This window comes from Pangasianodon hypophthalmus, chromosome 26 (genome assembly GCF_027358585.1).
Source record: "Pangasianodon hypophthalmus isolate fPanHyp1 chromosome 26, fPanHyp1.pri, whole genome shotgun sequence".
In the NCBI taxonomy this organism is placed as follows: Eukaryota; Metazoa; Chordata; class Actinopteri; order Siluriformes; family Pangasiidae; genus Pangasianodon; species Pangasianodon hypophthalmus.
Window position 1 is genome coordinate 8,205,282 of NC_069735.1, and position 15,454 is coordinate 8,220,735.

At 38.2% G+C, this 15,454-nt stretch overlaps 2 protein-coding genes across 3 annotated transcripts; one reads left to right on the plus strand and one right to left on the minus strand.

Annotated features, from left to right (window-relative positions):
* Positions 1-390: 390 nt before the first annotated feature.
* On the plus strand, positions 391-9,575 carry LOC113537302 (serine/threonine-protein kinase SIK1). 2 transcript variants are annotated; one of them, XM_026931721.3, is made up of 12 exons: positions 391-621; positions 2,076-2,240; positions 2,380-2,496; positions 3,234-3,297; positions 3,410-3,571; positions 3,963-4,087; positions 4,379-4,502; positions 4,604-4,827; positions 5,102-5,456; positions 6,205-6,468; positions 7,910-8,093; positions 8,547-9,575. In XM_026931721.3, exons 2-12 carry the CDS (start codon positions 2,094-2,096, stop codon positions 8,878-8,880), a joined length of 2,100 nt encoding a protein of 699 aa, XP_026787522.3. In that variant the 5' UTR covers positions 391-621; positions 2,076-2,093; the 3' UTR covers positions 8,881-9,575. The 2 variants fall into 2 exon arrangements, with proteins under 2 accessions (XP_026787522.3, XP_026787523.3); XM_026931722.3 differs by having other exon boundaries at positions 2,079-2,240.
* Positions 9,576-10,007: 432 nt separating this feature from the next.
* Positions 10,008-15,364, minus strand: cryaa (crystallin, alpha A). The gene is made up of 3 exons (XM_026932151.3): positions 13,145-15,364; positions 12,440-12,562; positions 10,008-10,684 (listed from the first exon to the last, which is right to left on the minus strand). Exons 1-3 carry the CDS (start codon positions 13,334-13,336, stop codon positions 10,478-10,480), a joined length of 522 nt encoding a protein of 173 aa, XP_026787952.1. The 5' UTR covers positions 13,337-15,364; the 3' UTR covers positions 10,008-10,477.
* Between the last annotated feature and the right edge of the window lie 90 nt (positions 15,365-15,454).

Genomic DNA, 15,454 nt, shown 5'->3' on the forward strand with positions numbered 1-15,454 from the left:
ATGTTAATTCCTTTCATGAGATTTTGTTTACTGTGATTAAGGATTTGTGATTCAGATTAGCAGATTAACTAGTAGCACCATTTTAGGAACTTTATTTGCACCAGACTGGTTAAATAGCAGATTTAATATATGGCCAATACCAAGATAAATACCTCACTATCTCGCTATAGAGCCCTGTAATGATCTACTGGTATTATGTGTCATTTTGGTTACATATTTGCGTTAAAGTCTTAGCACAATTCCGATGTTATTCTGTTTATTGCGTTACAAGCGGTTTGGGATGTGGCTTGCGTTGCTTGGCAACATGGGCTCCTGCGCGCGCCCTGCTCGGTGCTTTGACGCCAGAGTGACGTTAATAAAGTGAGTGAATGAGGGAGGGAGTGAGCCGGACCTCTTATGGTGAATTAGGATTGACCCGAGTCTACAGAGAGGATTGTATGCAGCAGTATCCAGAGTGAGCAGAAATCAAGAGGAGTGATTAAAAAAAAAAAACCCACACATTTCAACTTCTTAAACAAGATCCAAAGGCGTGAATGAGGCGACTGAGTGCAGGAATTTCAGCTCAGGGCAAAGCAGCTGCAAGTTACAGATGGAGACCTTTAACATTTTACAGTCCACACGGTGAGTTCTTATCACATATGATTAAAAAAAGACTTATTATTATTGTTCCTTAAACTATTCAGTGTTTCCGAGAAGCAAAGTTGAGCAAACTAATGGATAATAAACCTATGGTTTGATATTATTATTATTATTATTATTATTATTATTATTATTATATGATGGTTACCTATATATGACTCAGAGGTTGTTGTATATGCTTCATTATTTCCTGATGCATTAATGATTAGTGCATGTATTAAGTCATCATTATGAAAGCATTAATGTATATATTAATATATGCTTATTTGTGGACCTTACAATACACTCTGGGACAAAAAAGAGCTTCTTTCTGCCTTTTTTTTTTTTTGCAAAAAAAAAAAGTGCATGAAATTTAGTAATTCTGATTTAGCACTGAAATAAACATTAATAAACAATGCAAGACTGAAGCAACATGAAATATAAGTTATAGCCTAAATATAAGAATAGCCTTTCCTTTTTTATTTTTTTTTCCCAAATATTTTTATTGGATTATCATTAGTGTTGTTCCACTCGGTTTTAATGGTCTCTTACAGATGATAGACAAGCTGTTAAGAAGCTGTGTAAGGTGTATGAACATGGTTCCTAACTTTGCAACACTTTTTTTTTTTTTGGCAAAAAGCATCTTGACCTATATCACATAAAATATCACATATTTTTATTTAATTATGTTTTGTTTGTTTGTTTGTTTTGTTTTGTTATTTTCGGTCCTGGATGTTTGACTTATTTTGGATGATAAAACTTGCTTTCCTAGGAATCTGGTGTATTTCACCCAACTGCTACCTCAAAAAAAAAAAAAAAAAAAAAAAAATTCAGGAGATCTTAAATAGGAGAGATTAAATATCAGAGATGTGAGTTCTGCACAAAATCTTATAACCTAACTCATTCTTCTTTGTCTTTGTCTTATGAAAACACACAGAAATAGTGTGCACTTTGGTGGTGTAAGTAAAAAATGTTTTGATGGACATTATTGGCCTATGGATGGTGCTGTAACACCATTTCGGTCCTTCACTTAACAGCAATGATTTACTAGACTTACAAATAGCCAGTCATTAAATAAATAGGAGCCCACATGTACTACCGTGTACTGGTTTGCAACATCATATGATTTTACCTTTTACAGAATAATAACAATAATACTGCATTTGTGGACTTATTGTTTTTAATTTTGAATTGTGCACAAAACATCCTAGTAAAGAATGATGCACAGCCAGTAGTGAACTAGTAATGAATGATGCACAGCCAGTAGAATAGTCTTTTTATGTTATAAAAAATATAATTTTACAAGATGTTATGACATGAATATGTAATTTGTACCTTGGTACCACCCCAGTGACAAGGAAAGGTACAGTTTAGTCCTATTTTTCTGAGACTGAAGTTTGCTGCTAAAACAACCACCTGATTATGTTGCTTCAACTGTTTCATGATTAATCATGTAGCAGTTAACGACACTAACCATGGTGGTGCTGTCGGAGAATGGGCCAGACGCAATGAACCGGGTTGGTAAACCTGTCCAGGTTGGCTTCTATGAGATCATCCGTACACTGGGGAAAGGAAACTTTGCTGTGGTGAAGCTGGCAAGACACAAAGTCACTAAAACACAGGTTCCCTACATTACTGTCATGACCAGCAACTGTTTGTTCTTAATTAATATGTTATTAAATTATAGCTTGTTAAGTATGATTTGCCAGTATAGGACTTTAATGTCTGAAATTTGCTCAGATTGTTCTAATCAACTCACAGGTCGCCATTAAAATCATTGACAAAACCCGTTTGGATGCATCAGACTTGGAAAAACTCAACAGGGAAGTTAAAATCATGAAGCTTCTGAACCATCCACACATCATCAGACTCTACCAGGTCTGTGGGTTTATATTTACGCTCATCGACACACATTACAGAACACTTTGAACCAAAATGACTTATTAGTGAGGCAAAATACAGTCCGTGCATAAAGCTGTTAAAGGAGTGACAGCCTTATTAGCAGTGTGCCCCAGGTGTAAGAGGGCAGTTAACAAAGCAATCAGAAGTCACTACAATTCCAATATTGTTAATCATAATTTATTATTGTAGTTTCATATGATAATTAAATCAAAAATGATTTTGATTTGAAATTTAGAAATTAAAAAAAAACAACTTGTACACAGGTAGAGTTAAGCTCATGAGCTTTGGGTATCTTTTCCAGCTGTCACTCATGAAATAACACAGGGCAGATGAATGCATTTGACCACCTCCATATACTGTACATGAGGTCACACACTCCTGCAGTTAGTGTTGCTTTATTGGTCTCGCAGCCATGTGAATAGGGTAAATGTTTTACTAGTCCTTTTGAAGCCATCTTAAATGAAGTGCTACTTTTCCCACAACTGTTGCTTAACATCATTTCTATGAGTCTCTGTGGGGTTTACAAGAAAGGAAACAAATAAAACGACTTTTGGATCCAGTCTGTTCATTCTCCTATACACAACCTATTAATACTATATCATATAATGGAAAGACAAACAGGACATGCAGTCAGTCTTAGAGCAATTTTTCTATTTGGGCCCTCAGACTGTTTGACTGTGTGAATATAAGATATTCCTGTCCCTAATTTGCAGGTTATGGAAACCAAGAATATGTTGTACATTGTAACAGAGTATGCCAGTAATGGGGAAATGTTCGGTAAGTCTGATCATGAGCTCTTTCATCAAATCTGTCAGTTTGTATCTGAGAGAAAAATTCTTCTGCTTCAAACTGTTTGCTAGCACATCTGAATTTTTTTGTCTTTCTAAAGAGTATCTTGCATGCAACGGTCATATGAGTGAAGAAGAAGCTCGCAAGACATTTTGGCAAATCCTCTCTGCTGTAGAATATTGCCACAGATGCCACATTGTACATAGAGACCTTAAAGCTGAAAATTTACTGCTGGACAGCAACATGAACATCAAACTGGCAGGTAAACGACTGTTCATGTGAGCTGATTTCTTAATAAAAGTGAAATAGCATATTAAAAAACTAAATAATTATTCAGGAATGTTAGCCTGAATCCTGAATTAGTCTGAACCTCAGTACAAACAAATTCGTGGTAATGGCACTGAGGCTCGTAGTAAGTAATGGTCAGAACCAACATGGCTTCCAATGACAAAATGAAAAATACACATAGAGCAAACCCCACTGGTTTAGTTAGTACCATTAACTCAATCTAGCATAAACCCTCTTAAAAATATGTTAAAATAATGTTCTATGTGTTCTCTGATCTTCTAGACAAATATGTGGTATATACTTTTAAGTGTTACATCACAATACATTTGCATATACTGTCATCTTTTTCTCACTGTGTTCCTCAGACTTTGGTTTTGGAAATTTCTTTGTACCTGGAAAGCCTCTGAATACCTGGTGTGGAAGTCCACCTTATGCAGCACCAGAGATCTTCAAGGGAAGGGAATATGAAGGACCACAGCTAGACATCTGGGTAAATTTCTTAGATGAATAGTCCCATTGTCCATAACTAGACAGTTGGAGTGAAAAATGTGCCTTTTTAGTTGGGGCCCATAAAAGCTCACTGGGTGTTTTTTGTTTTTTACACCATTCTGAGACTGTTGTTAGTGAAAATCCCAGGAGATCAGCAGTTTCTTAAATACTCAAACCAGGTCTTTTTGCACCATTATAACTGCCACGTTCAAAGTCACTGACATCATATTTTCCCCCCATTCCGATGTTTGATGTGAATATTATGAGACGCTAAATCTTCTTTGATTTTCAGAGTCTAGGTGTGGTTCTCTATGTGCTAGTGTGTGGATATCTGCCCTTCGATGCTGCCTCACTTCCAGCTCTGAAACAGCGTGTCATAGAGGGACACTTTAGGATTCCTTACTTCATGTCTCAGGGTACAAATTCTACACACTCTCAAACCATGGATAATTGATATGTATGTCATGTTGAGCTAGTCAGACTTCAGCATTCTTCCTCTTGCTCTGCTCTTATCCAGAGTGTGAGAACCTGATACGGAGGATGCTGGTGGTGGATCCAGCCAAACGTATCAGTCTGGCACAAATCAAGCAGCACTGCTGGATGAAAGCTGTGCCGATAGCAGTGTGCCAGTCTTTATTTAACCCTCCTGAGCCTGAGAGGCACTGCCAGGCAAAGAGTTACAATGAGCAAGTGCTCGGTCTCATGCAGACGCTGGGCATTGACAAGCGGAGGACCATTGAAGTAAGCTGAGCTTGGGTCATTCTGTATGTGCTTGCAGTATCTAACATGTCAGTGTAACAATTGTAACAAAATTGTAACGAAAATATTTACAGTTTGGTCATCTTAAAATAGAATAAATTTATTGTTACCGCAAATGATCAAAAGCATTCTAACTGCGTAAAAAAAAATATTTTAAAAAATATTATGTTTATTCAGAATTTGCTTACTTAAAAATTCAATGTCAAAAAGTTGGGATGCCCACTAAAATACTTAACATCTGTATTTATTTCTCTAGTCTTTACAGAATGACAGCTACAACCACTTTTCTGCCATTTACTGGCTCTTGCTGGAGAGACTGATGACCAGACCAGAGCAAATAAAAAAAACTCCAGATTGGTCTAAAAAGCCGTGTTACTCAGTACCAGTGTTGGGAAGTTCATTAGATTCAGGTCCACCTATGTTACATTACAGAAACTCTCCCTCTCCCAGCAACTTACTGGATGCTCGATTAAGCAGAGCAGTACAAGTTAAAAATGGGGATGAAGAGGAGAAGCAGTTACCTCTTGACTGTACAGCTGAAAACAGGAGCACAATACACAGATACACTGACTCTGAGGTGCCGTCTTTTAAAAGCTTGTGTCACCAACCAAGTAAGTACACTGGAATTGTGTGATACTGTTACAAGAACATTCCAAAATAAGGAGTCATGAGCTGGTTATTAATTGGGGATGAGCTCTATTTCATGATGCATAGATCAAATTTCAGCTATTAAAAGTAGTTTTTAATCATTCATTCATTCACTATCCTGGTCCCTATTCTGTGCATATCCTGAGCCTATCCTGGGATTATTGGGAGGGGGACAGGGTCATATCCTTGAATGGGACACCTGTATATCTCAGTGGTTTTAATTCAGTAGTAATGAAAAGTTAACAGAATTTTGCCAGATTGTTCTGAGTGGACATCTTCACTAATATAAGGCAAATGAATGTGTTCTTATTGACTGAGAGCACTAGTGGCTGAGCTGAGCCAATATCTGGTGTTATATACACTGATCAGCCATGAATGAATGTTGGTTTGTTTAATTATATATAATAGTGTGCAACAGATGTTACGTACGTTAACACCACAGAGGAAAATACACAATAATATTAAAAGTAATAATAAGTATTTTCTGTCAACATCAATACACAATAAAAGACACATTTATTTTCTCTTTATATATAGCAAAAATATTTTGTAAGACATTTGATTTGTATCTTGTGTAATAAGTGTCTTTGGCTACTGAAAAACAATTTATTACATTCCTTGGAACAGTATTTTATTTAAAAAATTTTATAAATATGCAGTATCTTCATGTGACTTTTTAAAATATACATTTCTGTCTGTCAATATCTGCAGGTATTGTGGTGGATCAAGTGGATAGTGCCACTGCAGACAGCTCTCCTGCCTCTTCCTTCACTGTCTCCAGCACCTCTTTCACTTCCCCTGGGGCTCTTTTAGACCCACAAGTCTCTATGAAACAAGTTCAGGGACAGTATCCATTTTCACTTAAACCAGAAAGAAGCTCTCTCACTCATTCATCCGCCCTGAGGTTCCAAACAAGTCTGCAAGTTCCCAATTTCCAGGAGGGCAGAAGAGCCTCAGACACTTCACTGCCCCAAGGTAAGATCAGAGTGGGTACAAGAGTACAAGTACAAGAGTGTGGAGTTAGAAGAAGCTGGAGATAATACTCACGACAAAGGAATCTGAAATAGTTATACCATTAATGTTGTTCACTACCAAATTCTGTTAACAAGTCTATTTAAGCAAATTCTGTTTTCCCTCACCAGATAATAGTGCAGCAGGAGTGCCCATATTACATGTCATTTAATGTTATGAATAATGTTAAAAATTCTATATGCATACCCTGATATACAGTGAATATAAATACATACTCCTGCATGTGGAAAATTGCATGTGTTTGTGATGGAAAAATGATTTGTAACTGTATTTTGTGTATGTTTGTGAATTGTAAAATTTGTAACAAATCAAATTTTAAATGAAAACCAAGTAGAAACATTTTAGGGAAAAGAGAAAAACCTTAGAAAAAAAAAACTATCCACTTAGTATCCACTGTAGTAAAAACAGGGTATACAGTTAAGACTGTAAATTTATCATACTGTTCTTCCTTTAGTAGCAAAAAACTCTTATGTCCAGATCAATGCAAAGAATATAGTCTAAAATTAATCATAAAACTAATATTTAGGCTGTATTTATGGAATAAAACATGACAGGGCATAATGTCATAGGAAAATAATCAATGACGGGGTGATATGATGTGTATCATGTTTTTATAAACAGCAGTTACATTTTTTCTTAATTAAAGAATGACACATTATACTTCTAATGAAACATCATACTTTTTATCAGTTTATAATTTAATGTTGTGGATCATTGCATCATCAGTCTCTCTTTATTTCCTCCTTGAAATTAATAAGACAAAAAAAAAACCACAGCTTATCATGTTAATTGTGGACATCTACAACAGTAATTTGCCAAGTCCAATTCATATACAGTGTTATGAAAAATTAAGGTTCAGGCTGGAGGAGTTTGTAGCTTTCCTTGTAATGGCATGCCAACAAAATGGAAGTGCAACTAACCCTAACTCTAACTCTAGACATTATTTTCTATAAGGTTAGTTTGAAATTATAGCTATTATTTTAGTTCTTTTATAGGGGCACAGTGGATTAGTGGTTTGCGCATTTGCCTCACACCTCCAGGGTCAAGGGGTTGATTCCTGCCTCCACCCTGTGTGCGTGGAGTGTGCGTGGAGTGTGCATGTTCTCCTTTGGGGGTTTTCTCCTGGTACTCCTGTTTCCTCCCCCAGTCCAAAGATTACAGGCTGATTGGCCTACATCTCTAAATTGTCCATAGTGTGTGAGTGTGTGCGATTGTGCCCTGTGATGGGTTGGCACCCCGTCTAGGGTGTGCCCTGAGTCTCCTGGGATAGACTTCAGGCTCCCTGCAACCCTGTGCAGGATAAGATGGATGGATTTGAGTCTTTTAAAGAAAGCTCATTTCTGTCTTGTTAAAAATTCAGTGTTCTGCATTAACACTCTTACAGGTCTATGGGCTTTTCAAGAGCATTTGAGCAAGAATGTTCACACAACAGGCCAGTTTGGTTTGAACAAAGTTCCTATGCAGTACAAATGTCCCCAAATAACCAACCCAGAACACGCTAATAAACCTCCAACACAATCATGGGAGCATCTCCATGGCCAGACTGAAGGCCTTCAGCACCGTCAATGGTAAGAGTCTAGATGATTCATTTTGTCGGCTAACATGCGATGGAATAAAAAAGTGTAAAAAAAAAAAAAAAAAAAAAAAGATATATATATAGAATTTTATTTACAAATTAAAACTTGTAGTTGAGTTTGATCACTTCCATACACAAAAACTTCTATCTTTCAACTTTATACAACCTATTTTGACATACTGTATTTATGGACTTAAATGCATTTACAATACATTAGTGCATTGGTGCTCCATGCTGTCATTAATTCATGAAAATACGAATTTTATGTTTACATTTATGTCAGTGAATCAAATTTTATGTAAAAAAAAAATCAGATGTTTTCTTTTCATTTTGGTTTGATATGCACAGATATGAAAATACTATGTTAAGGCTGCTAATTATGGTTTTACATAATTAGAGTTTTTAATGCTCTGAGTGCAAGTTTTCTTCTCTTGTCTTTTTGCAGGACATCTAATATTCGTTGTCATCATTCCCATCTGCCACAAAAGACTTCTCCTCATCCTCCTCCTACTGTGGCTATCCAGAATCACGCCAGCTGTCCAGCACACCACTTAACTTCTTTATCCACTTCGGGTTACCGCAAATTTCACCACAACCCTTCATCCCTCCTTCACACTCCGCAGAGTCTGCTGTGTCCTCGACAAGATCCACCATCTCACTATTCCTGCTTGCCAGCAACCTACATGTGCTCCACTTCTAGCTGTTCTTCCTCAAACATGGTGGATTCCACCACACTGCTCCTGGAGGCACATCTGCAGATAAAACCAAGCTCACGCTGATGTTCATTAGTAGTTATGGAGGGTCCATTGGACCTGGTCATCTCTTTTGATTTTATAGTATTGTAACAAATTTTCTAGAGCTATTCCAGTTACAGTAGAAATGACAAATCTATCATTTTGACCTGGACAGAACACAAAGTCACTCTGGATAAGAGCGTATGCAAAATGACTACATGTAAATGTAAAATTCACTTACTATCAAGTCATTTTTACTCTCCTGAAATAATGGGAGCAATAGACTATGCACTATACTGTATGTGATTAATAAGGTCTAACCAGAGGATACACATATTTCTGGGCTACTGTATAAAATGCTGTTAAGTGTGCAAAAATAATAACAGAGGAGCAAAAATGTCCTATTTTTATTCCCAAGCACCTTATCCAAGGTCCTTACTGAGTGTTACCTTATCCAAGGTCCTTACTGAGTGTCTTTTCTCATGTATTGAAATAAGCAATAATTATTCTTTATATGCTCCTTGTTTTGCTTGATATGTACAATACAATCTGACTACGATTGGAGTGGAATGATGATAATAGAGCATTAATCAGAGTCATCAGTGATTACCTCGTGTGTGTTTTGTATTGTGCATAATCTGTATTTATTCACCCTGTGCATGCCATTATTGATATTTTTATGCCAAACAAAAGAACAATTTATTCATTCATTGTAAATATAAAAGGATGAATAATGTGCATTTTCTAGTTTTTGGCAAATTTCCTTCTTAATCCTCAAATGAATTCTAAATATGAATATACACTCACAGACCACTTTATTAGGAACACCTGTACACCCAATTCATGCAATTATCCAATCAGCCAATCATGTGGGAGAAGCGCAATGCATAAAATCATGAAGATACAGGTCAAGAGTTTCAGATAAAAAATGCAATGTCAGTGATCTTGACCTTGGCATGGTTGTTTGTGCCAGATGAGCTGGTTTGAGAATTTCAGAAAATGCTAAGGTCAGAGGAGAATGGCCAGACTGGTTACAGCTGTCGCGAAGGCTACGGTAACTCAAAAACAACCTTGGTGAGCAGAAAAGCATTTGAGAATGTCGGACCTTTGAGGCAGATGGGCTACAACAGCAGAAGACCACACTGGAGTTCAATCCCCTCAGCTGAAAATTGGAAAAAGACCAGGTGACTTTATTTTTTGATTTGGTTAATAATACATCTTTATTGAGATAATATCTTTAGTACATGCCTCAGGTGAGGGGCGTTTCAGTAAAACAAGGTTAGAGGAGAGAAGGCAAAGAAAAAGTCAGGTGACAAACAAGCAAAAAAGAGAAAAGATCAGACATAGGAAGAACGGTTAGGAGGCTGGATGATTGTATATAGAAACTCTTGCAAATCACAGCCCTACTTAACAGAAACTAATTTTGTAACCAAACTTATTTTTCTTGTTTGTTACTTCTTCAAAGAAAAGTAAATCAGCTTCCTAAATTTGATTTTATTCTGGAGTGGCTGGATTTGAAAGAACTTTCCAAACAGTGTCCATCCATTCCTCTTAATCTGTTTCTCCCCAATATACTAGATTATAATAATCTCAACAATTAGAGCCCCTGCTGAGCCATGCTCATGCACCCTCATCCACTTGTCTAAGAGGAAGGGGCAGGATTGGGTTTGTCATCGTGGGTGACAGGAATGCTGCGATCTCCACGCCCGTATTCTGAGCCACCTGTTTTTGGGCCGCAGATGGTGAGCAGGCCATCACCTGAAAGTGTACAGGTGATGGCTGACTGATCAACATTGGAGGGTAGACGGTAGCGGCGGTGGAACTCCCGTGAGACGTAGCCATGGTCGTCCTGTGGGAGAAGGTGGAGAACAAAGGAGAGGAGAGGCAGATGAGCATGAGGAGGATTTATTGGCGGAGGATGAATGGATTTCAGGGACAGCGTTGGAAAATAATAACATTCATGGGATGGTTGGAGGAAGCAATAAAAGATTAAAATGATGGTGAGAAACATGAACTCAGGACCTCATATTTGCTTGTGAGGTTTAAGATTAGGAAAGATAGGACTTTTTGTAAAAGACTCACGAATATCTAAGAGGAAAGGTCATTGGTTTATACAATAGAACATTGCTGGCATAGTGTGTTGGCATGTAAGGCAGTGACTCAAACATATTAATCAGGTCTTCTAGAGTTTGTAGGTTTTGTCATTTATGTACATTATATCTCTACAATATTGTTTTACCGTACCATAATCCTAGCTGAGGACAATTTAATAAATGAAACAAAGTCCCTTGCAATGAATGTTGACTAATAAGATTTAGGCAATTATCACAACTGCCAGACAAACAGCACATCCACAAAAATGCACATTCACACACTGAACATGGTAAAGGGTGGTTTAACCTGTAAAACATTACCCACAAGGCTTCACTAACTCCCACAGGGACCTTCACCCATGACGCAGAAACTACGTCAATCTGGTGAAAACATTACAAGCTGTTTCCCCTAATCCGTTCACTCCTTAAAGCATACATAAATTGGGGATACGATGAGTTGGATTGGTGAGAAAAATTAGAAAAGGAATGATGTAGAAAAGAAAACTGATCATGGAGCAGGAAGAGAAGACATGGGAAGATGCATTCTGTAGCCTAAAAGACCTCTGCCTTTCACACGCTGTAGAATATTTAAGCCATATTTTAATTCATTTTAATGTTTTCAAATTCTAGAAATTTGCACAGCACAAATCCTGCACCCACCATGCAACTGAGTTATTGCAAAGCCTTTATTCAGGAATGATTATCTCATGACTACAACTGCATGCTATTCATTGTGTTAATTTGCTTAGTTTTAATTAACACACATCTACTAAAACAGTGGCATCCATACTATACCAACTACATCATATTTCACCCCACCAAATCAGTGTGATCAGAGTTAAGAGTGGTTTTTAGGCCACAGGAATGGCACACGGTCATCGCAATACCATTTTTCACACTAATCACTTGATACATCCTGCTTAGAGATGCATTTAAATAACTCAGCCCCAGTTGCCTTTCTATTTATTCCCAAACAACTCATCATAAAATTCACTGTGCAGAAATAACAGAGACCAAATGCTGGGCCATGTGTGTAGCACCCTAAACCTTGTCACCCCAATTTCCAATCCAGCCATGCCTTTAAATCACTTCCATGAGAGGTCCATTACTATGCAATTCATGCAGACTTAATGAATCATATCTAACTAATGATGATTGTACTGTTGTTGGTCATTCGACCAAATCCCTTGAGCATTAAGAATTATGAAGCCACTATGAAGCCAGTACACTGCCAGATCATATTACACCAAGGAACCAATTAGATTCTTGGCCCTATATATTTAAAAATTAAGTGGTGCCACCCCTTAGTGTTCTTTTGCTTCCTTTTACCAGCCCATGTCCAAAACCTGGACATACCACTGAAAGAACCCTGCTCAAAAAGCCAGATAACCGATGCAAGACAACTGGGTAATAATTAGGACAAACAATTTGTTGTTCTACAAACAATTATTTGTTCTGCAAATAAAAGGAGAACATACTGTATATTAGCATGAGTACTCAAGTCAGCTCACCTGTCTCTCCCCATGCTTGCCATGAATCTCCACATAGTCATCTGACACCTTTATGCTGAGCTCCTCAGGGGAGAAGTGTTTCACATCCAGGTAAACCATGAACCTGTCCCTGTCAGACCTCACCTGGGGAAGAAAGAAAGATGCTATGGATTTAAATAATCGAATGTAGGTCTCATGGAGATCTCTAGCAGACCATGTAGTCTGTAGCCTGAGTGAAAAGTAACACTTAAGATTACATCGAAATAAGTCTCACACCACCAATTCAACTTCTACCATCTTTAAATTTTAGATGATAGGCCAGTGCTATATCCTGATAGGATGATAGGATTATGCTAATCACGCTTCCTTTTGGCTAGTTGTTATCACCTGTTCATGTCCTAGTGCATTTTCTGTAACATTAGGCACATTTGTCTTCTACATAACAACTTGTAGAAAAAAACAACACAAAAAGTTGCACTAATTCAAACCTCCTGATAGATACTTCATCACGTGACCAAACCTCTACATGAAGGCCCAATGCTTTGCATAGTTTCAACTTTTTCCTGCTCCAAACACACCCGATACAGCTCATGAGCTAATTATCAAGCCCTTCATAAGTTGGATCAGGCATGTTGGGACCAGTAAACGCCTCCAGGACTGGAGTTATGGATCCCTGAGACATCTCTGAGACCTGCACTCTCAGTCTACAGCCAACTAGCCCCTTACCTCAGAGATGCCAGAGTTGGAGGAGTCCAGGAAACTGCGGAAGAGGGCGTGGCGGTAGTAAGGGCTGATGGTGGTGGAAGTGAAGGGGAAGAGGTCATGATCAAACAGACCATCTCCAAAGAACTGGTCAAAGAGGCGAGAAGGGTAGCTCAGGGCACGTCTGAACCACGGGTACTGGATGGCAATATCCATAACTTCTCAGCTTGCTGTTGCTGGGTCAATCTTGGTCCAATTCTAAGCCTTTGCTTTGGACACCCTTTAAAAGAGTGTGCTTGAAGAGAATAAGTGCAGTGGAGGGAGCTGAGAGGAGGCTGTGCAAGGATCCAAGAGAAGACAGGAATTGTCAAAGGGTGTGTACTACCCTTGACTGTGGCCACAACCTGCCTTTATATACAGAAAGAGCCAGGAAAAGGGGCTTACAATTAGATCCATCTGGAATAGCATGAGCTCATGGTGGGAATGGTAGTGTCAGCAGAATGGCACTGATGACAATCTGGCCCTAGCTGCCAAAACAAACTAAAGCAGAGGATTGGAATTTGAATAGCTAGGGAAATTTGGAATAGGTCACGGTTTGGCAAATTAAACATCTTGGGCCACTTCCTATAGCAGTTTGAATGCAAATGCTTCCTGGGTTGACTACAGCTGTATATGCTCAGTTGCATTTGCTCTCTTTGTCTGTGTGGGTTTCCTCCTGGGTTCTCCAGTTTCCTCCCACCTCGAAAAAACATGGCAGTAGATAGACTGACTACAGTAAATTCACCCTAAGTAAGGGTAAGTGTGTGAGGTGTCGTGTGGTGGCCTGGTATCTCATCCAGAGTGTATTCCTTCATTACGCCCACTGTTGCTAGAATAGTCTCTGGATCCACCAGGACACCTGACCAGGATAAATAGGTTACTGAAGATGAATGCATGAATCAATGAGAACTACTAAAGTAAAAATCTGTCTCAGTACCTTGGCCATTGACTCAATTACAAACAATGCTTTATCCATAATTCATCATGCTATGTATCTTTTAGTTGCATTTAGAAAAAAGAACTAAGGCAAATAAGGCCATATAGGTCTCTATTCCATTAAACACAATCCAATGATAATTCCTACACCAAGCAAAGGGAGCAGGGTGTCATTATCAGTGAACTAAGGACCAAACTATATTAAATAAATTTATTTAAATAACTGGCTGTGACTTGCCTCAACAAACACACATTCTATATGTCTGTGTGGCTACAGTCAGGTCAGGACCATCCTAAACTTTTGCCCTGATCCCAGATCTGATGGTGGCATTTAGGTAATCCTTGTGGCATTCACCTCACCATGAGAAGGCTTAACCAAAATGCACCAGTGAGGTCTATTTCCAGCTAACAAAGCACTATGGTTGCAACAAACACAAGCCAGCTTGACTGCTTGGGTGTTTTCCATCAAGGGCAGTCAGGGACCGGATATTACTGGCCTTTAATCCCTGGACACATTTTCATCTTGCTCAGCAGCTTTTGATTGCTCATGGCTTTTTCTCAATGGGTTGAACAGTGAGAGGACAAACCACAACAGTTATAAGAATGCCACTCTAACCTGGGGCAAATAAGGACAGTCTGCATCCATAGACCCAATGCTTGATCATTCAAAAGGCGTAATACTAAGTCATGCACGTTCGTGTTTTTCTAAAAGCTTCAGGGCTTAAAATGCAGAATTCTGAAATGAACACCAGTATTAGCTAAATCTAATAGAAATTCTGCATGCCAACATGAAACTCGATCTGCTGTAAAGATTTAATTTAATGGATGTAACATATGAAATCAGAAGTACTTTTGAAATAATAAAGTGAATCCACTTTAGAAAATATTACACAATCTAGATGATGTTACTGACTTCAGTTATAATCAGGCCCTCTGTAATAAATAAAAACAAATTGTTAAATCAGTTTACTGCCTGTGGGATTTTCCCATGGGTTTCCTCCCACCACCCAAAAACATGCCAGTAGCCCTGACTATGCTAAATTACCCCTTAGTCATGAATGAGTGTGTGAATAGCGTGTGCATGGTGCTCTCTAATGGACTGACATGCCATCCAGGGTGTATTGCCACCTCACACACAGGGTTGCTGTGTTAGGCTCTAGGAAGAGGCAGTTACTGAAAATGACTGAATGAACTTCCCAAACCTGCTACTATTAGCACCAGTACAGCATAGTGCATGCAATAGTGATGACTTCCAATTCTTTATATTTGCTCTTTTATTAGCACATTAATGTTCTTACAGTTACCTCCATTGAAATGTGCTGCTGTCAACCAAGCATTTGAAAAAATAAATGAAGCACA

Coding starts and splice junctions, on each gene's coding strand:
- LOC113537302 (XM_026931721.3), top strand. CDS start 2,094: ATGGTGGTGCTGTCGGAGAATGGGCCAGACGCAATGAACCGGGTTGGT. Junction 4,828..5,101: donor ACAAGCGGAGGACCATTGAA/GTAAGCTGAGCT, acceptor TTATTTCTCTAG/TCTTTACAGAATGACAGCTA. Junction 5,457..6,204: donor AAGCTTGTGTCACCAACCAA/GTAAGTACACTG, acceptor CAATATCTGCAG/GTATTGTGGTGGATCAAGTG.
- cryaa (XM_026932151.3), bottom strand. CDS start 13,336: ATGGATATTGCCATCCAGTACCCGTGGTTCAGACGTGCCCTGAGCTAC. Junction 12,563..13,144: donor CCAACTCTGGCATCTCTGAG/GTAAGGGGCTAG, acceptor TTTCTTCCCCAG/GTGAGGTCTGACAGGGACAG. Junction 10,685..12,439: donor GCAAGCATGGGGAGAGACAG/GTGAGCTGACTT, acceptor CTTCTCCCACAG/GACGACCATGGCTACGTCTC.